Source organism: Symsagittifera roscoffensis, chromosome 8, assembly GCF_963678635.1.
Source record: "Symsagittifera roscoffensis chromosome 8, txSymRosc1.1, whole genome shotgun sequence".
Classification (NCBI taxonomy): Eukaryota; Metazoa; Xenacoelomorpha; order Acoela; family Convolutidae; genus Symsagittifera; species Symsagittifera roscoffensis.
In genome coordinates, this window is record NC_087069.1 from 44,123,502 (window position 1) to 44,146,413 (window position 22,912).

At 39.9% G+C, this 22,912-nt stretch overlaps 1 protein-coding gene across 1 annotated transcript in view; it reads right to left on the bottom strand.

Moving 5' to 3' along the window:
- The window catches only part of LOC134852970 (cell division cycle 5-like protein), a 164,859-nt gene that overhangs the window by 12,104 nt on the left and 129,843 nt on the right, over positions 1-22,912 (bottom strand). The window contains exons 2-9 of the mRNA XM_063868861.1: positions 12,818-12,868; positions 12,645-12,748; positions 9,709-9,870; positions 9,314-9,441; positions 8,984-9,131; positions 4,013-4,353; positions 3,286-3,452; positions 913-1,093 (exon numbers count right to left, since the gene is read on the bottom strand). Coding sequence (XP_063724931.1) covers positions 913-1,093; positions 3,286-3,452; positions 4,013-4,353; positions 8,984-9,131; positions 9,314-9,441; positions 9,709-9,870; positions 12,645-12,748; positions 12,818-12,862 — 1,276 coding nt within the window. The 5' untranslated portion in view covers positions 12,863-12,868. The remainder of the gene's footprint in view (positions 1-912; positions 1,094-3,285; positions 3,453-4,012; positions 4,354-8,983; positions 9,132-9,313; positions 9,442-9,708; positions 9,871-12,644; positions 12,749-12,817; positions 12,869-22,912) is intronic.

The window sequence follows — 22,912 nt, forward strand, 5'->3', positions numbered from 1 at the left end:
TAGGCCGAAACCTATTCAGCCGAAAAGCAGTAAAAAATAAAAAAAAAATAAAAAATAAGACTAATGAAAAGTTATTTAGTCCTTCTTACACTCAAAACACACGCAAAAACTTTTTTTCCTCATCGCAAAACGCTATGTAAGAACATTGAGCCGATTTAATATAGACTGAAACCTATCAAGCGAAAGAAAAGAACAAAAAAAACAAAAGCCGGAAACTTGTCATGAAAAACTATAACTTTTTAGCATTTTCTGCGATTAAGGGGAGCACAAAAAATATGTATCAATTGAACCTACTCAAAAATAAGTCACTAAGCCGATAAAATTTAAGCCGAAATCATCTGAGCAAAAGCAAATTAGCAAAAAAAACAGAAGAAAGAGAAAATACACGAAGTCAAGGCTAAGAAAATTACAAACAGCAGAAAAAATCAAAACACCTAAAGCACTTACAATGTAAATATTAAAAAACAATTCAACAATGTGGCAGCTAAGACGACAAAACGAGCAGACAAATAATAAGGCGACAGTTTTGTCTGACGCGGAATGTTTTCCGTTTGAGAAAAAACGGGTCCTGTCAGATTCGAACACAGGACCTTTGCCGTCCAAGGCGCTTTCTTTACCTCCAGACCAAGTGTGCCGGAAATGCAAAGACATTTGAATTTACTATTAACTGAGCTGAACTTAAATATACCATTTCTAGTTTTGACCACTTTTCGATGTTCTAAAGACGTGGTTGGGCCAATAAACTTATTTGCATTCCGGTGATAAAAAATATAGGGATTCACGAAAAACAACATACCACACTACCATAATTTTTCATTAAAAAATTATGCAGGATAAACCCATAGATCAAAAATTTGTAAGCATTTGCCAGGTCACTTCAACCAGAAATTCTAAATAATAGTTTATAATTACCCTCTGTTGCTCCATTAGACGGAGTTCCCATAAAAGGAGTTGCAATTACTGTATTGGGAGTAGCCACTACTTGAGTTCTGGGAGTGAGTCCATCGAAGCCAGTGCCACCTACCATCGCCGAGTTCTCTCCTCCTAAAAGGGGTGTCTCTTGCTGCGTCATGGCGAGTAGGTTCCTCGCTTCCTGGAAAATATAGGATTATATAGTCCAATAGCAAACGGGAGCGTGCGTAGTACAAAATTTCCGATTAGAACCCGAAACGTGTGGTTTAACACAAAAAATCATGATGAAATTCAGCTAGCCAAAAAAGATTGATTTCTCAGTTTCATATTTTACAATTTTTGACTGACGTTGTACAGAGATTTTGACACTGGCGAAGCTGAGATTCGCACCACTTGTGATACGAAAATGAAGACAGAGGCGAAGTTGTGCTTCGCAAACACTAGCGAGAAGACGACAAAAAAGCTCAATAATGTACAATAAGAAATAAGCCTCGAATTAGTAACAATTCGTCAACGTCTCGGATTCGCTCTGCGACCAGGAGATTATGAGTCTCAAAACTATTTTCCAAACTAGAAACCGTTCACGTTTTTTCGCGCCATTTCCCCGTTCGCATTTCCACGAGCTCAAAAATTGTCAAAGTAAGAAAACCCTCATCAAAAATATTTTCATAACTCTTTGAGTAACTCTTTCAGTTCGATCTCTTTGCTTATCGGTGTCATGGAAAATATAACTTGATTCAGCGCAAGTATTGCGAAAAGTAAGAACATGCGAAAAATAAGATTGGAAAAGAGTATTGAACGCAAGTAAACATAAAAAACACTGACTTTCTGGAAAAAACTCATCTTTTGAATTTCAAAAAAAACATCACTTTACGCTCTTCGAAATGGCATGTTTTTTTTCAAAAAAAGTAGCAAGACCTATATAAGAGTCTTCACTACGTTCATTACTCTTAAAGAACTTAACTTGGCAAAATATCTGACATAGCTTTCAACCCAGCAATTGAAAAAAGACCAGCACTTATTCGCACTGTACTTCAGATAGAAAGCACCAAAAATAACGAAATTTCCTTTTATGGAAGTTTGACTTTTAGATATGTTGCAATGCTGAAATCGGGATGTTTCCAATAAAAACAAAACCAACAGGCAGTTGGAAAAGAGTCAAAGAAAGCAAGTAAACAGAAAACAAAAACTGACTTATAATTTTCAGAAATATCAACCTTCGAACTTCAATTAAGAAAACAAAAAATGACCTTGGAGACCTTTGAAATTCCAGAACAATTTATGACTGACATTTTTTGAAAAACTAATCCAATTATGAAGCATTTTTTTCGCTGGGAAGTCTGAAAGCTTAATTCCCCTTTTGAAGCTCAAAATCCATCACGTTGGTTGTGACATTTACACTTTCTTTATTCGATAGTGGAGTTTGCCTTCCTTTAAAGAAAGGCAATGAACTGCAGTTAAAAAGAAAGCAAAAGCCAAAACCCGAACAAGCAAATTTGAGCCTGAACAAGTTTAAGATTTTTCAAGAAAAAAAAAACAATCACGACCTATATAAGAGTCTGAAGTACGTTCATCGACTCTTAACAAGAGCGTGTGATTGAAAACTTCTAATTAGAAGCTGAAACTTGTGACCAACAAAACATAACTTCATGCAGAAATTCAGGCATCAAAAATAATTGACCAGATATTTTTTTCGCTTTCATGTTTTACAACAATTTTTTACCCAAAGGCGAAGCTATGCTTCGCATCACTGACAATACCAACAAGAAAGACTGTGCTAAAAAAAAGCCAAGAGACAGTTGGAAAAGGGTCAATGAACTAAAAGAAACAAAAAACAGATTTTTTTTTAAAAATTTCATCTTTCAAATTTGAAGATCAATTGATGATCGACACTTATTCGGTAAAATTAACTCAATTTGAGAAAAATGGATCAATAGGTAAAGATTCCGCTGAGAAATCTGAAAGTCAAATTGACTTTTCAAAACTAACAGTCAATCAAGTTTTTGTTGACCTTGACACTTTTGCTGTTCGATAGTGGAGTTTGCTTATAACAAAGGCAATGAACTGAACTTGAAAAAATCGAGAGTCAAACAGCAAAAATATCAAAATTGAGCATGAACAAATTATTGAACAGTCTTGAAAAAATTAACTCGACCTCTAAAAGAGTTATTACCGACCTTCAAAGACTCGTTCAAAAAACAAACCGCAAAAGAGCAAATTAAATGTGAATATCTTTTTTTCTGAAATTAAGAAAAACAGCAAGACCTATTTAAAAGTCTTCTCTACGTTCATTGACACTTAACAGGCTGATGACTTTTAAACGCTTCCATAATTGAAACTTTAATTGTGTATTTCAAATGTACATCTTCTCACCTCCATGACTGTGTTCTGTGGTGCCGGAGTCTTCGGTGTTCTACTCGGGAGACCTGGTCTGGCTGCCACGTGGTAACTGTCCAACAGAACACTAGATGGAGTCGCACTTCCGCCGGCCTCGGATGACATTTCGTCTTTGATCAGCTGCGAAACTTGGCCCATTTTAACTACCTAAACACGAACTGAATTCACAGCAGTTTCATGATGACTTTTTGATTAAAACAAATTGAGAATTTTCCACGTGTTTTATGGTGTATTTTACTGATTTTTAAATTTAATTTAAAATACTTTTCCTAAAGCCAATTTTTTATCCTAAATTTTCTGTCTATAGTCAGTTGGATGCCTAACCTCTGCTATTTCGATTGAATTTTCAGGGGCTGTTAATTAGAAGTGGATATCGGTATATCTATCTACTTTGAATTTTTCGTTCAGCTTGATACTGAATTTGTTAACTCTTAAAATTAATTCATCTCTAAAGGAAAATATCAGCAGCTCAGATCATTCTGGCGTGCCAGAAATTGATTAAAATTTCTCCAAGCTGGAACATGTTGCCGATTTCAAAACCACGTACTTTAAATTCATATGTATTCGACATAAACCACTATTAATTAAGGAAAATTGAATCTGTGATTTATAAACATCATTTTAGACATGTAGTCGAAGATACAGTCATTTTTGGACTTTTAGTCATCTTAGACATGTATTCGAAGTCTATGTAGTCGAAAACCTACTTGTTCCAGCTCTTTGTCCGTCACTTGTGGCTGCGGAAGCACCAGTTTACTTCTCTTTTTCTCCGGCATCACTGACCCGTGCGTCTTCAAAATAGCAGCCGGCAAGTCATCCTCTTTTAGAGCCTTCATCTTCGCTCTGTCTTTTCTTCTCTCTTTCGCCTCCACCTCGTCACGTGTTTCTCCCTCCAGTGCATTCTGTCGAAGCCGATTAAAGTCGAAATGTTTCTTGTTTTCGTGCTCTTCGGCTGTATCGAAAAATCCAGGCGCCGGTTTCTTTTCAAACGGAATTTCAATGTTGTAGTCTACACCACGCTTTCGTCTGTTGAATTCTCGAGGTCTACAAAAAGTACAGTAAAAACCATGCTTGACAAAAATACACCATTTTTGAAAAAACCACTGCGGGGATCGAAAATGAAAGCATCTGGTAAAAAAAGTTATATTTAAACCAATTTCTTTAAACGCAAACTTGAACTTAGAACCAAAATCCAAGACAAACAGCCATTGATTCAGAGCACAGCAAAAATCTGGTTCTGCCCGGAATAGAAACTCAGTCGTTTGGATTCCTAAGCAGCGGCGTCATTTCTGTAACAAAAAATGGGGAGGGTTCTCATGCTTGAAGGACCGAATGCTTGAAAAATTTCAACCAATCAAAATCGCTAAGCGTTTCTATTGGCTAAATGCCCTTCACACATTTGAAGTCAATATTAGCAGAAAATGTATTAAATCAGTGGAAAATAAACAGAAATATTAAAAATTGCGGGTTACAACCGCAATACTATTCGGATAAACATCAAGATTAATGATGCCAAAATTATAGGAATTTTTCAGTCTTGAAAACTTATCTGCTTTTTATCTAATCGGTCAATATTATTACTAAGGGCCTGGATTTATTTTCTTAATTTGAGATTTTCGCGATTTACTTTGAGATTTTGAATACTCAATTCTGATTGGCTGAAAGTAAGCTAAAATTAATTTCAAGCATTCGGTCCTTCAAGCATGAGGTACGCCACCACAAAAAATTAAAGGGAAAAAGTCTAATGCCTGATTACAAAACCCTTGTTCATCACAACGGCAATGAGCACTAGTGGCTACGCTTATTTTCCTCACACAAGTTAACGAATCTCGTTCAATATAGAATATGTTAAATAGTTATTATTACATAGTTTCAGTTCATTATGTTTCTACAAGGTAGCCGTGGTTGCCTCATATTTCACTGATTTACATTATTGGTGCAAGTTCTCTACATCATGCCCTTTACCCGACGAACAGTGAAGATACTCATCCAACTAGCTGAACAACTACGACAATACGTCATCAGCAAACCCGGTGTCAGCCTACACCCGAAAGCAAGCAACCAAGACAAATCGGTTCAAGAACTGTTGTTAGACAAGTCCCATGAGAATTAAAAAATAAAACAACGACGAGAAGAAGAATCTCAAGAAGTAAGTAGAGGAAGTAATAGACGGCTGAGCAAAAGATTTAAAAAACTGGATTATGTTGTTCCAGTCTAACTGTGCACAAACAAAAAAAGAACTGGACGTCATTTTCACGTCTTTATTTTACTTTAAATTTTATACATTAGAACTGGACCTTTTGTCTCGGTCTTTGCCCGTTGTTAAATCAGCTTAAAAAATGGACTTTGTTGTCCCGGCCTTATCTTCCCCTATTAAGAACTAAAGACTACAACCGATTTAAAAAGTTGACACTCAACACCCAAAGTATCCTGGACAAACAAAAGAACGAAATTGTCATATGCAGTAGCAGACTAGAAGACTATTGTCTGTCTCAAGATGTATCAACTGCCTCGCTTTTCCTAGAACACCATCAAGTTTGTCGAAACGATAGAACATCAGAAAATAGTAAAAACAAAACCCGGTGATGTACTCATTGCCATCAAAAATCAGATCACACACAAAACACATTCCATTCAAAGTCCCAAATCTGATCATCTCATTAGGAAAATATTCCAAAAATCGAGCAATTATTTTACGCTTTAACTATAATGCACCCACTCCTAGTTCTTACCAGTGGACCATAGAAGGCTATCAAAATTTGATGACTGAAGTGGCAAAATTTAAATTAGCAAGCCATAATGACAACTGTGACCCAAAAATCACTAGTGATACAAACTTTGAACAGATCACATGCGAAGAACTCCTTCGCTGAACTTGTATGAAAATCAACTACTGGGTAAAAAATTTAAATAAATCTATCGCAAAAGCAAACTCAACTAGACGTCTTGCTATGTGACAACCCATAAATAGTCACACAATGTCAAATCGACAACAATATTCAAGATAAACTTACGAGTCACTTCTCTGACCACAAACGGCTTGTCACTACAATTGCCGCCTTTAGCAGCCCTAATTTACCAAAAACCACACATCGTCGATATGCATTCGAATGGCCGATTGAGATAGTCTAAACTCTTCAATAGTAACGAAACCATTTATCCCGTGCTTTATTTATGTGAACGAAAAGATCAGGCAATGGTACAAATGGCTATGGGAGAAAACTGACCAATTCGTATTTAAAATGATAGAATATTGCTCAATATGGCAACCCTGCATCTCGACACTTACTTGCTACCTAATGAATAAACATCAACCAATGAAAAGAAGACCAAAACAAGGTCTTGAAAGACTGTCGAAAGTTATCTGAAGATGAATTAGCGCAGTATGAAATAGTCTTGGAAGGAAGAACCTTCAATAAGAATCAACAAAATATCTTAAATGCATACATTAAACACCAAAAATACCACTTACGGTTAAATAACGAAACATCGAATCAACCAATGAAAACAAAAAATGCGAACTATTCAATGACCACTTCGTCAGCGTGTTTGGCACAATGAAAACCATTTTGAAACAAAATTCGAACGAAATGAGCTAACCAGAATTAATGTCGACCAAAGTCAAGTCAGCGAAATAATGTGGCAGCTAAATGTCAATAAGTCAAAGGGACACGACAATATTGGCAAAACTAAGCGAATCACCTATCTTAGTCTGTCAAACCTGCCTTAACAAAGGCATTTTTCCAGAGCTGTGGAAAAATTATCCAAGTAACACCAGTGTTCAAGGAAGGATACACAGCTGAAAACAGTTGTTAGAGGCGAATCAGTCTACTTTGCAGTTGGTCAATAGTGCTTGAAAATGTCATATTTGTCAAACTCCCAGTGAAGTGAAAGATATATTACGGAAACGAGGATCAGCCAAATTCAACTGATTTTCTTCCTTGATTGAATATACGAATTGAACGATCAACAGGATCTGCAAGATCTTGCAGCATTTTACTTCGCATTTGCCAAAGCATTCGATACTGTACCTCACGATATTTTGATCAAGAAGGTCCAAACTTTTAGTGTTCGAGGTGAACTCCATCCCTGATATACTCATACCAAACCAAGAGGAAGCAATGCGTTAAGATTGAAGAATTGAGCTCAACCCTGAGAGAAATCACTAGTAGAGCTCCGCAAGGTTCAATCTTGGAACCATTGCTCTTCCCACTACTCATCAATGATCTCCCTGAACGAATGGAAGTGATATGTAGCTTTGGGTACGTGGACGGCTTTAAAGCCATCATAATGAACCAAACTTACCTTGAAACTGCAAACAAGAAAAGTGAAAAGTCAACAACCCAACATCAAAAAATCAACGCTCCTCAGCCTCAAAGGTGATTTAAAACTCTATTGAACAAAAATCTGGCCTCATTAAATTCCCAGCAAGACCCGAGTCTCATGGCATCTGCAAGCTCTCATGGAACGAACATAGCCAACTAACAGTTGGAAAAGAATAATGAACTAAATGAAACTGAAAAAAAACTACTCGTTTTTCACAAATCTTCAACTTTTGAATTTCGAAATAAATAAATGACCTTAAAACTCTTTGAATTTGAAGAACAATTTATCAAGGACATTTTGTTGTTAAAGTTAACCCAATTTGACAAAATTGGATCAATAGGCAGAATTTTTATTTCGCTGGGATATCTGATAATTAATTTCCGTTTTTTGGGACCTTTACAAGTTTGCTGTTCGATAGTGGAGTTTACTTTCCTTTTGACCATAGAAATGCACTGAACTTAAAAAAAATCACAAGTCAAACCACGAAAATTAAAATGGAGCAAAAACAAATTTTAAAACTTTGTCTTAGTCTCACAGAGAAATGTACTGTTGCCAACAAGCTAAACACATATACTGGGTATGTTGTACTCCTAGTTACCTACGGATCACAAGCATGGCCCCTAGAAGATCAAATATGGAAAAACTTGACAGATTCATAATCTAGCAACAAAATGGATTATTGGGCCAAGTAAATGTTATACTGAAAGACTGCGGGACCTCAATCTTCTCCCTCTGAACCTATATATTGAAATGCACGATATATCAATATTATTAGCCCTGCTCGAAAATCAGTACAATGTAGAGATGCATCAAACGTCTCCTGAAGCCAGTAAAATCACCCGACAATCATCAATGGTCGATTTTCAAACCTGAAAAAGTCGACTGCAAAGAACAGACAACTTTTTCAGACTAGTGATACATCTCTACACCTGTCTCATTCGCGCCCAGCGTTCAATCTTATACAAACAAAGCGACTCTGGACTACATACATAAGAAGTACTTCAAGAAAATGCACATGGAAACTCTTTTGCAGATGTGGAAATTGCAATGTATACAACAAACTGAGATAAACTGTCGACTGTAAGAGGGTGAAATTCCCTCAAGCAATCGCTCTGAAGCCTATTCTACTACTACTGGAACTATAGCTTCAAATAATCATTGCACGTTTTTTGCTTGCGGGTATACATTCAATAATTTTTTGAACTATTTGTACAAACCTTTCACAAAAAAAAAGTATAAGGTTCATCGAACAGAAAAAAAACTAGCAACTACTTTTTTGATGATTCACTGTCAAAAACACTTAATTTCGGTGTTTTTTTTTTCATTTAAAATTCAGACTTTTTCTTACTTGATGCCTGCCGCTCTCAGTTCTCGTTTCTTCTGCAGAGAAGCGAGACGTCGCGCCTCTTCCAATTGTTTCTCTCGTGCTTTTCTCTTCGCCTTCTTACCCTGTGTGTTTGCCAGTCTTGCTCTCGCCTCAGATAGCATCTCCAATTCTGAATATTTTTTAATTTAAAGAAAGCGTAATTACTTTTATAACTCTTTCAGAAAAATTTCTTCCGGTCAGATTACAAACGAAATTGGCCTCTTTTTGGAACCCTCCATTTCACTGCGGTCTGAATTTGATAAAACTTGAAATTGTGAAGCTACCGAAAACTTATTTAAAGAACTCTCTAACCGTCTTCGTCCATGTCAATTGGATCTGGTTTGGCTGGTTTTGTTTCTGGATTTGGATCGATTTCTCCCGGCTTGAGTTTTCGAGCATCATGTGAATCATCACCCCCCTCTTTCTTCTGAGCCTGATCTCTGAAATTAAAAAAAGTCTTGACTTAAGATGACAATTGATCTGGCCATAGCTCAAATTACTTTGAATAACTGGCGATAGCCAAAACCAAAAAACAGAAAATTTTAATCAAAGATTAAGGAAAAGAAGTACGTTTTGAGTTTTATCAAAAAGGTTCCGCTCACGCTTTCGTATGCATGCTAACTTAAATATTTGCCAAAAAATATGCACAGACAATTTTTTTCTTGTACCGCGTAGTATAACGCTTGTGAAAAACATTAATCACTCACAGCAAATATTCATATCGTTCAAGGCATTGCGCAGCTGTCCGTCCGACAATAGGAGCAATAGTTCTCCACTGTGTTGGCATCAGCTTAGCCAGATGCAACAACTTTTCATCCTCTTGACGACTCCATTCTGTTTTCTTTATGCTCGGGTCTAGCCACTCGTACCTTAATTGAAACGTTCGCCCATAAGTTTAAACTATAACTTCTCTTCAGCGATCATTATTGAAAACGACCAGACTATGGACAACCAATTTTTTCACAGAAGCGATGCGGCGCTCCGCTTCACTTGCGATTAAACACAAACATGAAAGCATAAGTCGGAAAAATGGAAAACGTTGAAAAAAACTAGTTCTACCATAAATTAAATTTTCGTATGTCTCGATAGAAGTTCTTTCTAGGCGACCATTCCAGAAGTTTGAGTATTCAATTAGCAACGGAAAAAAACTTACGAAGAGGACACATAGAAGACTATATTTGAGCAGACACAAGTTGAGCAGAAAAAATATGAATTCAGAAAACAATCTCTAGTTTTAACTTCCACCTGAGAGTAGAATGAACAGCACTTGCACTTTCAACTACAAGGAAAGTTGCCTACAGCACAAAAAAAGAAAATCAGTGATGTGGCAACTAAGCCGACAATCTAAATTGATTTGGAAAAATCTCCTTGAACCTAAAAACAATAACACTTTCACTTCCATTGAGAGTTGCTTACAGGAGAAACAAGATGTGTAGTGTGGCAACTAAGCCGACAAAATTTTAGCAGAGTTAAGGAAGTTCGAAACAATTCAATTTTTACCGTTTTTTTTTCTATTGCTCAAATACTGAAAATATAGCCAAATGACAGTTAAAAAAGAGTAATGAACGCGAAGAAGGAAAACAAAGTGATTTGTTTTTTTTTAAAACTTCAACAATCGAAATTCCGAGAAAAAAAAATGATGGCCATAAAGCTCTTTGACTTTCACGAGCATTTTATGATTGGGGCTTTTTTTGATAAAAACTACCCCAAGTTGAGAAAACTGCATCAGTAGGTAACATTTTTATTTCGCTCGGAAATCTGATAAATTAATTCAATTTTCGAAATTAGAAGTCGTTTTTCGTGATCTTTTCATTCTTGCTGTTCGATACTGGCATTTGCCTTCCTTTTAAAAATGGCAATGAATTGGAGTGAAAAACAAGCCAAAAGTCAAACCGTGGAAAATCAAAATTGAGCGTGAACAAGTTTTAAGACTTTTCCTTAAAAAAAAAGAACAACAAAAAAGTCACCAAAACCTGTATAAGAGTACTCACTACGTTCATTTCTCTCAAAACAAGTGCCATAAAACAAAAGCCGAAACCGTTTAATCGAAAAAAAACTATATAAAAACAAAATTATTTAAAAATCGGCACTAATCAAATGCCAACAAGAGTAAAAAATGGAAATCAAAATAAAATCCATCAATAACCAAAAAGCTGAAAAAAACAATACCAAATAAAACAAATTTCACTTTAAAAAAAAACGAAATGAAGCAACGGAAACAAGACCAAAAACCACGCTTCCGAAAAAAAATCTACATTTTCTCAAGGAAATTATTCAAAAAAAACTAACACCGGAAACAGACTACACCTATTTATTACCTAAATAAAGCTAGTTTTATTTGAGTTTTCAAGAAATTGAGCAAGTATAAAACTTACCATTCCTACACATTCGACCAATCTGTGCTTAAATTATTTACGGGGAAAAAAATAGTACCCGATAGCAATACCCTTGCTTACCGAAAGGATGAAAATGTCAAAAACTCTAGATCTATTTTTAAAAAATAGCCTAGTTTTCGACCGAAAATTTGTCAAGACAATTGAAAATAAAATTAGCATCGAAAGAAAATTTATCAAGCGGTAACAAAGCCGAAAATATCTTAGTAGAAACCCTTTCAGCCGAAAAAAATTAGAAAAAAAAATTATTGAGTCCCCTTCCCCCACAAACACACAAACATTATTCTAGGGTCAAATGAAACAATATGACGACACTAATCCGACAGTATTAGCCGAAACCTATTTAGCGGGAAAAAAACAAACATAAAAAAGCCAAAAACCAAAACAAAAAAGACTAATAAAAAGTTATTAGGTCACCCTTACCCTGACAACACACACACACTCATACATACACACACACACACACACACACACACACACACACACACACACAGCTTGTCGAACGACGGAATATGCGGCCATAAAACTGATATAATATAAGCCAAAATCTATAAAGCCGAAAAAAGGTAAGTAGAAAAAAATACAAGGCTAGTAAAAATTATCAAGTTCACTTCCCTCCTTCTCAAAGCAGACACGCACAAAAAAATTATTATGGCGATGAAACAAAAGCCGAAACCAATTAAGCCGAAAAAAATTTAAAAGCAGAAAAAAAATTAAACATTTTAGGACTAAGAAAAAGTTATCAAGTCCCCCTCACCCTCGAAGTACACACACACGCAAAATAAAATCGCTCGTCGAACGATATAACGCAAACGAGATCACTAAAACGATATAATTTACGCCGCAACCAAACAAGCCGAAAAAAGAAAAAAAGACAAATCGATTTGGTAAAATTACAACCAACATTTTCGTATAAGACAGATACTTAAAATATTTAATCGTAGGGGTAAACCTATTGCTTAAAGGAGATTCCAGGAAATGAGTCCAGATGAAAAGAGAGTCCTGTGAACAAAGTTATTTCCGGGGAAGAAAGCGAAGTACCCGATTGCAATACCGTTGCGTATCGCAATGATAATGATAAATCAGGTCAGAAATTATCATGGTAACCGAGCTTACTTCAAAACTCCTTCATCATTTCACCCTGTCACAAAACCATTAGATTTCATAAAAAGGGAAAGTAACGTAAATAAAACTAAAAGAGTCAAATGGTTGGGAATAAAGCCAATCAGATTTAAAAATTGAAAACTAACCATCTTGATTTACATTGCTTTGCTGATTTTCGATGAAGCAAAGAGGCAATTCGAGACCACTGATTGAGCCCATACTTCATAACAGCCGCTTTGAGAATCTCATCCTTAAAAATATTACGTTATTTGGAGTCACGCTACTGATAATTAATACATTAAATTGCTCGTGAACCAACCTCTGTATTCCGCCATACACCTCCTTTGATAGTTATTCGTGTCATTTCTCTGAAAATAATTGGTTATTCGAAGACCTGATTCCAGAAGGTCAAACGTATGAGTAACCGAGGTTACAGTCAGGATTCCCCTCATCGCATATTTCAGTCAAAATCCTAGGAATTTTTTAGCGAAGAGTAAAGTATTGTGCCAGTCGGTCATATTTGGAAGTTTGACCTTGAGAGAAGCAAAAAACACTTAATTTTGGGGTGAAATTTAATTTTTCAAAAATTCGAATGGAGCCTCTCATGCACGATTTTCTCGCGATAACTGAAAGTAAAAAAAAAGAGAAGTCAGAACAATCGAGTGACAATCGCGGGAAAGTTGCAAGATAAATCAGTAGGTAATTGCTATTCGCAATTTCCGTCACAGTAATAATCTAGAGTAGAGCTGTCCCATTCGAAACAGAAAGAAGCGTATTCCCACGAACTGGATTATTGTGACTTGACTGGAGTATTATTCTGAACTGGACTAGAGTGAACCTTCGGTGGAAAGGTGGACAGCTTGAGTGTCCCAATGGTTCACGAGAAACTATAGTCTAGAGTACAAACTTGTTCTTGTTGTTAAAGCTGACAAACATTAAACTCATTTTAGTTACATTATTTAATTCTCGAGTTAATTACCGACTGAAGTACTTCCCTTTCTTGAGCGTGCTACAATGTGAGTACTAATTTAAATTTCTAGAGTGTGTTTTATAATTGTTATGTTGAGGTAAGGCGAGTTTTAGGTTGATCCATCTGAAATGGATCAAAGTTCCACTGTCTAATAAAAAGTAACGTAACGGATTGTTCCAACCCGGTTTTTAACGGCGTTCATGTATTTTGGGTATCTAGAGACCTAAGTATGAGGACGTTCTTAATTCTAGAGTGGGGGATATTTTAGTAGTAGCCTTTAAGCTGTAACGGGTCGTAGTCTCATGTCACAAACGAACCGAATTGGCTCCGACTGATTTGAGGTAGAAAAACACAAGAGATAGTGTCCCTGACTCTTGAGCCAATAGTTATAGGGCCTATTTTTCTTAAGCCTCATGTGTGACTATAGTAGACGAATGTTACATAGTGTTTTTATGGCGCTCCTGGGTGTTTACGACATCAAGACTACGGAGTCGAACCCACTTGAGACAGCTTCGGGCTGAATGCCCATTCTAGAGTACCGGCGGTGCGGTTCGACAGGAACGTGCAAACCTTCCGGTTGTACCGTGATAGCTTTTTAAGAAAACTCGAGAAAACTTCCTGGTACGCTCTCCGAACGAGGCTTAGCTAACCGAGTAAAGGGGGCAACTAGGGGGACAAAAACACGAGCAAAAAGACAAAAAGCAAAACAAAAACCAAAAAAGAATAGAAAAAGGAACAAAAACCATAAAACGAAAAAAGACAGTGACTTTGACACCAGATTAGTTGGATCAAACCTTTATATTAATTAAATAGTATGCCCATACTGTTTTACAAGTTCGATCGTTTCGATCAACCTAGTAATTTAACCCAGTAACCTTAATAAAGAGCCCGAGTGTGGGGCGTTGTCAAGGGTTTTCAGATAGCTTGGAACTTAGCTGAACCAATAAGAGACTTGACTGGAAGAGGTGACCAGCCGAGTGGGAAAGTGGTTCAGGAGCACTTGAGCTGAACCAATAGGAGACTTGACTGGAAGAGGTGACCAGCCGAGTGGGAAAGTGGTTCAGGAGCACTTGAGCTGAACCAATAGGAGACTGGACTGGAAGAGGTGACCAGTCGAGTGGGAAAGTAGCCAAGAAGGATTTGGCAGTTCTCGAGTTTTCAAGTTGGGCAGAATGGGTATCGTTAAAATTCACATTACATTATAGGAAGTAAGTGTAAAATTGGATAAGCGATATCCCCCGGTTTTGAGAAACGTTTTTACTTGAGCAGGCCTGGAGACAGATCTACGGTTTTCTCTTGAGAGGTTTAGCACTCGGCGCTTAAGGTAATTTTAGGCTAAAGAAGGGGGGCTAAAAAGGGGGGAGGTTAGAAGGGGGGCTGGTTAAGTTAGAGGTTGGCGGTTGTAAATTGTAAAAAGGGGGAAATTAGAGTAACTAATTAGTCGACATCGTTGATTTAGTTACATTAGTCATTTACACGCGTTGGTCATAGGAAGCGGATATCCAAAATTAAGGTAGGTACCCTGGTCGGATCGGTAGGGGGGAACGGACATAGACAGTTTTTGTGATACCCCATAAGATCGCTAGCAGGGGGGAAGGAAACTCGTGGCAATTAGGTACCAGACATTTTTTCGATAGAAGGTAGACATTTGTCACCTTTGAATTTTAGGTGCGCTCATCTTTCCGTTTTTATTACTTTTTCTAGCTTGGATTTTTGTTGCATTTTGGTGAGGATTTGTGTTTAGTTTTTATACGAACAGGTGATCACAAGATACCTGCGCACAGGTTTTGGTCTCAAGTTGCTTGGAACATTGAAAGAGAGGTAATTAAAAAGAAATAAGAAAAAGGGGGGTCAGCATTTGGCTTTTAAGAGAGGGTTTTTGGGAAAATTTTACTAGAGCTTGAGTGGTGGTACAAGGTACAGTGAATCAAGAAGTCCCCATAACGAAGAAGAAAGAGGTCCCACCGCTCAGACACTTGTCAACAGTCTTGGGACAGTGCCAAAGAAGTCCTGGGACAGTGTTGGACCAGAACAGTCTTGATACAGTCTTGGGACAGTGGTCTTGGGACAGTGGTCTTGGGACAGTGGTCTTGGGACAGTGGTCTTGGGACAGTGGTCTTGGGACAGTGGTCTTGGGACAGTGGTCTTGGGACAAGGGTCTTGGGACAGGGTCTTGGAACAGTGGTCTTGGGACAGTGGTCTTGGGACAAGGGTCTTGGGACAGGGTCTTGGGACAGTGGTCTTGGGACAGTGGTCTTGGGACAAGGGTCTTGGGACAGGGTCTTGGGACAAGGGTCTTGGGACAGTGGTCTTGGGACAGTGGTCTTGGGACAAGGGTCTTGGGACAGGGTCTTGGGACAAGGGTCTTGGGACAGTGGTCTTGGGACAGTAGTCTTGGGACACTAGCCTTGGGATAGTATTCTTGGGACAGTAGTCTTGGGACAGTAGTCTTGGGACACTAGCCTTGGGACAGTAGTCTTGGGACACTAGCCTTGGGACACTAGCCTTGGGACAGTAGTCTTGGGACACTAGCCTTGGGACAGTAGTCTTGGGACACTGGTCTTGGGACACTAGCCTTGGGACAGTAGTCTTGGGACACTGGTCTTGGGACACTAGCCTTGGGACAGTAGCCTTGGGATAGTACTCTCAAGACAAGGGTCTTGGGACACTGACGAAGTACTGGGACAATACCGAACAGTCTTGGGACAGTAGAAAGAAGCCTGGGACGGTACAAAGAAGAGTAGGGACGGTAACTGGAAGTCTTAGGACAGTATAAAAATTGAAGTAAAATTACAACAAGTTGTTTTAAGACAGAATTAAGACAGAACAAGACTAATTGGAACCCGGTACGGTTGGGACCACAAATAAAGAAAGTTACTCGAAGATTTTAGAGAACTGGAACAAGGTTTTTATCACGTTGTATATTTTCTTTTAAGAATTTGTTTCCACAAAATTTTTTATTCTTAGAATATAATTGTGTATATAATAATATTGTAAATAAGGGCAATTGTAAATAGAAATAATGAGACGGAGTAGGGTACCGGTGCTTGAAAAAAGGTCAAGTGGATCAAACACGAAATAAAACTCGTCGCTGCGTGGAACGACATCAAGGGGCCCAGGCAAAACAAAAAATAACTTTTCAGTTAGCATGGTCAGCACGAGGAGTGGCACCGAGAGCAAGACGCGAGAAGATGCGAGGGAAAAACAGGTGGAGCCTACAATCGAAATCGACCTATAGACACCAGACCAGAGCGTAGATGAACTGGAGAAAAAGACGACGGAGTCTTATCCAATGCCCAATGCAGAAGAACCAAACCCGAAACCCATAGAGTTCTCACCAATAGACAATGTGGAAGATGCAATAGGCAACACCGAAGAAACGGTGAAAGAAGACTCTCAAGTAAAAAAGACATCTTTTACAGAAAGGTTGGCGATGATGGTCGGAATAAAAACTAAAGAAAACATCACTGAAGAACCAAAAGCTGAAAGAGCACGAACATTTGGGACAGTGAGCACGAAGACGACAGAAGCCAATCCAAGAGAGGAACAAAATAAAGCAGAAGCTACGGCCGAAGACAGACCGACGGCTGACCATGAAGAGGCTACTATTGAGCTAGGTGACTTGATGGCGAAACTGAATCAGATCGACAAAAAACTGAAGCACAGCGAAGAGGACAGAGAAGTGATAAGAAAAGAATTAAGATACAACAAACACGATTATCTGGACAGTTATTTTAACCTGGCTAAGGCAACAGATGAGAGACTCAAGGAGATGTCAGATAAGGTAGAAGCCACCAATTAAGAACGAGATAAGAACATCAAAAAAGATATGCAACAGTTGAAAAACCGATATGATGATGTCAACAGCCAATTAGGTAGCCTGGAAAAGAGAATGGACACAATGAGCAAAAATCAGGCCGAAAGTTCATGTGCAATACAGACGAAATTGGATGCAATCTTGAGAAATTCTACCTCACAAGAAAGACCGGCAGCGGATCGCACGCAAGGCACCAGAGTTGACTTTGTGGAACCACAAAGGGGCAAACGACAATCGACACCGTTGCCCTTAACCCGGGATACGGTGAGCATAGCACCAACAGCTGCTAAAACAATCATGAAGAATGGAACGTCGGGTACAACGACTGGCCCGGGGGACTCAACAGCTAACAGCAACGCAGGTCCGGATGCTATGACATGGGCAAGCACTTGGGAGATGATGAACAGGACTCTAGATGCCTTCGCCACGAGGAACACTGACTCGAGCGATAGGAGGGACTGAAAATCAAGAAAAACTTTCAAGAAGCCAAAGGAATTCAAAGACGACTCCGATGGATGCATCGACACTTGGGTGGAAGTGATGAGATTACACCTAGAGCAAGATAACTTAAATGATGAAAGACAAGCATGCACAGCCATACTCAGCAACTTAGAAGGCACGGCATTAAAATGCGTGGTCGCAAAGAAAGAAGAAGAACGCGACACCGCGGACAAGATCTTCGAGATATTGCTGAATCGATTCGGGTCAGGCATGAAGGGTCACCAAGCGATGATGCGATTTGAAAAGAGAAGGCAGAGGGACGACGAGTCAATAGATCGGTTCCTAGATGATTTCGAGAGCTTGAGAAGAAGGAGTGACCCAGAGGAGTCGACAAACAGAAGAAACTTTAGCATTGCCTCGAAGTTCATTGATGGGGTAAAAAGTGACGACCTAAGGACAATGTTAGCAACATACTACACATTGTCGAAAGACAGCGCACCAACCCCAGAAGAAATGAGACAGAAATCAAGGAAATACATGCTGATGAAGCCCAAGAAATACTCAAATTCAGAAAACAGGAACACACAGGGGGGAGGCCAACCCCAGAGGTCATCATGGTACAAACCTAGAGATGATATGGACAAGCGCAGATCATGCGCGAGCTGCGGGTCAGCGGACCACCACGTGGCTGACTGCACAACATACAAACAAGGCATGAAGAGCCTAGGATACGCACCGGATGAGGAGGACATGAGCCAGATGGAGGAACACGAGTACTATAGTGGCTTAATCATCAAGATAGGCGCAAGATGCTTCTTCTGTAACCAGGAGGGGCACTTCAGAATGGATTGTCCCTTGTTCTGGGAAGCGGTCAAGGACCAGAGTCACCCCAAACATAAGTTGGCATTAGCGGCAGTGCAGAATCAGCGGAATAAACAAAACGAGATTGAATCTAGGAACTTAGGAGCACCAAGCACGGAATTGCCGACGAAAACAGTGAACGCTGTAACACATGTTAATGGTGCGATAGAGTCCGCGGCCAGGAACTCTCTAGAGATAAACTATGAGAAAGCGGCAACGGAAGCAATTGCCAAAGTGAAACAGGATCTGGCTGCGAAAGAAATAGAGCAACGACTGAAGCTGGAGATCGAAAGACAGAATTTCAATGAGGCATTAACCGGATCAAACCCAACACCAGAGGCTGTACCAGGCTCAACAATGACCGGGAATTGTAACACTGTAAAAATGGTGACGGGAAAGCCATTCGGCATATCGAAAATCGGGGCTAGAATAAGGTCGATAATCACAGTGGGCGGCCACGAGGTAACCAGAAACTTGAGCGAACCGAGCGACCAGACAATAATGCACATTGACGTGTACGCAGATTACTTGAGTTGTATAAGCCCACAAACGACTTCTAGAGCGCTGAGAGCACTACTCACGAGAGGGGGCAGCAAGTCGGTCCGTGTTGACAACAGGTATACTGAAGCTTATGGTCCACACGAGGTGATGCTAAATATAGATGGAATAAACATCTATACCAAGACAATGATAACATGTGACGAAGACCTAAGTGGGCAAATCTACGTAGGGAAAGAAGAGTTGAAAGTGAGATCGATTGGACACTGCGCTATGCTTGAAGAAGATGCGATGCACATCGGGACAGAGGCAGATGTGACAGGGCACGTGCTAGACATAAGTGGCAAAAAGACTCAACTACGTGGGCTACTTGATACGGGAGCAGTCTTGAGCGTCATACCAATCGAAACTTGGGAGCGGATGGGCTTTGACAAAGGTGATTTGATAGACTCGAGAATACGGCTGTCAGCAGCAAACAAAGGGGCCCTTCGGGTGCTGGGCAGGACGCCGATAATAGCCCTCAACTTGGGGGAACGTAACCTGTGGATGAGCTTTATCGTGGTAGAAAACCTAGATGAATCTGACCAAATCATTTTGGGCAGAGACTTCATCAGGAATTTCGACGTAACGATTGATCTAAATAACGCAATGTTCAGGATACGGAACCCGGATAGGAGGTACGCAATCAAACCGGTAAATTTAATAATGGCAAATGAAAACAAAGCACCGGTATTCTTGAGTAGGAGGGTGAGGCTAAAAGCGAATGAAGCGGCAATCGTAGACTTGAGGATGAAAAATTACAATGAACTAAGTGACAGCAAGCAAGTGTGTGTAGTTCCGAACCCTAATAGTCAAAGTGCTGCTGTTTTAGGAAGATCCTTCTCGATAACGAAGAGCGGCCTCTGCGTCAGTGTCTTGTTGAATACCCTTGATATACCGATCACGATACAGAGAGGGAGGAAACTGGGATATGCTTTACCGGTTAAAACTCGATATGAAAAGATCGAGAACTCAAAACAATATGAAGTTGTTGATTGTCCCAATCATAGGGACAAAATTTGTATCTTGAGACGATTGCAGAAAATAAAAGATACTTCAGGTCTTATTAAATCACTTAATTCAGAAACGGATGATGGGCTGTCGAGCTGTTCGAACTTTCCAGAGCGACCCACACTAGATGAAATGCAAAATGAAAAACCGGTTCTGCCGGAGATTGAATATTTGAAGGGCAAACTGAAAGATGAACAGCTCGAAGCCATCAAGGACGTACTAGAGCGGAACGAGGAAGTTTTTTCGAGGCATAAGGCGGATATCGGGTGTTGTAATTTCGTTGAGCATGCAATAGAACTTGAGGAAAACGCGGCACCACACAGGGAGGGGGCGAGGCGCATGACCCCACACAAATCGGACGCGTGTAGAAAAGAAATCGAGACGTTACCTGAGTATAACATGATAGAACCATCCAAGTCACCGTGGGCGTGTGGAGTAGTGATGGCCAAAAAGAAAGGCGACCAGTTGAGGTTTTGTTGTGATTTTCGATACCTGAACTCCGTCACGGCGAAGGATGCCTATCCCATACCTAGGATCGATGAGAGCCTCTCGAAGTTAGGTGATGCAAAATTTTTTACGATTCTTGATTTAGGCTCGGCCTTTTGGCAAGTACCACTAAGGAAGCAGGACAGGGACAAAACAGGGTTTGCCTGCGAGTTGGGTCTGTTTCAATGGAAACGGATGCCGTTTGGACTTTGCAATGCCACAGCCACGTTTCAGCGATTGATGGCACACGCGCTGATAGGCGTAACGAAGAAGTATGGCAACCTGGTAATGTGCTACGTGGATGACGTGGTAATAGCGACGCCAAAACTAGAAGACCACATTGAGAGACTTGACGAAGTGTTTGCATGCATGAAGAGGTCGGGGCTAAAGTGTAAACCATCAAAGTGCGAGATACTCAAGGACTCAATAAAATACTTGGGCAGGATGGTAGACAAGCACGGCATCAGACCTGATACGGACGCCGTGGAAGCAGTCCTGACCTGGAAATCACCGAAGACGGAGCACCAGTTGATGAGCTTCCTGGGTTTCGCTAACTATTATAGAGAGTTCATCAAAGGCTATACAGACAAGGTATACCCGATGCAACAATTAATGAGACACAAGGGCAAGAAGTTCACGTGGAACAACGCAGCAGAAGAGTCATTCCAGAGAATAAAGAAAGAGCTATGTGAGGCACCAGTACTGGGTATGCCGACCGAGAAAGGGATGTACGTGCTGGACACGGATGCGTCAGTAGTCGCGATTTCTGGGATTCTACACCAAGAACAAGAATGGAATGGGAAGACAGTCTTGAGACCAATAGCGTACGGGAGCAAAGTCCTGAGTGACACGGAAATGAAGTACGGAGCACCAAAAGCAGAGATGTTCGCGGTGGTTACCTTTGTCGAGAAATACAGGGCATACCTGGGCAGTGAGCCATTCAAGTTGCGAGTCGACAATCGAGCACTGAGCTGGCTGAAAACGTACTCAATGGACCAAAGTTACATTGGGAGGTGGATAGTTCGCCTGGACGGATACAACATGATAATTGAGCATAGAACACGAGATAAACATCAGAATGCCGACAGAATGAGAGACAAGAGCAAAGAGAAGCAGACAGTCCTGAAATCAAAGATGGTTTCTCATTCATGGACAAGGAAACGCACGACAGTCTTCCACTCACGAGATGGCCGGACAAGTCAGGCAAACCGATAGAAGATCATCCTGAATTGCCTAAAGAGCCTCCAGAGAAGACCATCTTGAAGAAGAGCAAGTCGAAGATCGTGAGGGAGACGCTCAAGGCAAAAGGCTATGATCTTAACCAGGTGGAAGCAGGAACTGCACAGATAGATGATGACTTAATGAGGTTGCTCGAGAAACTATCAGATGATAAGCCCGTGATCGAAGAGAAGGGTCAAGAGGAACCGGAAGTCACTATACTTCGGAGAAAAGAGACAGTGAACGATACTGACTCATCAAGAGGAAGCGTCACTGACAGCAAAGATGTCGTGCGGTCACTAGTTGACAAAATCCCCGAAGACATTCTGGAGCAGACCAAGGTTAGGAAAAAGAAAGTGACGTTCAAAGAAGATACTGAACACCTGGGACTAGGTCAAGAGTCCGGGGAGTGTTCCAGGTTCACGGAAGAAGGAACCAGAGAAGGAAAATTGTCCGGGGAGCGTGAAGGATGGGATGAAGACTCGGATGAGAGCAGCGAAAACAAAGACAGTCTGTGCATGATATTGGCGGAAGAGAAGACAAGGCACCACGACAGGGAGTTACAGACGGATCCATCTTCAGAAACATACAACATGGACATACAGGAGATGCGAGGTGGTGAGGAACTTGAGAAAATTGCGGTTGCAAGGAAACGATTCAGGGAACTATCATGCAACTCAAACATCAGGACGAATCTGGAGCCAGAAGATGATATGAAACTCGTGAAAAGGATGATATGTGTGAAACTGAGTGATGACATCCACAACCCTGGTGAGATGAATGGACAGATCATGGCGCTAAAGGAGCATGTTAAGGCGAGATATAGGCTGTCAGACCTAATAAGAGCCCAGAAGAATGACAAAATGACAAGTAACCTCTCCAAATGGATCCAGTCGGGGGTCAAGGAGAAGGGGGAACTTGAGGAAGACAGCTACAAGATCTTGAGCCAATTCTACAAAGAAAAGAAAGACTTACTTTATTACACAGCTGATGGGGTGGTAGCGTGCAAGAGGAGAGATGAGGAAAAGATATTACACAAACACAACCTCATTATACTACCACAATTGTACCAG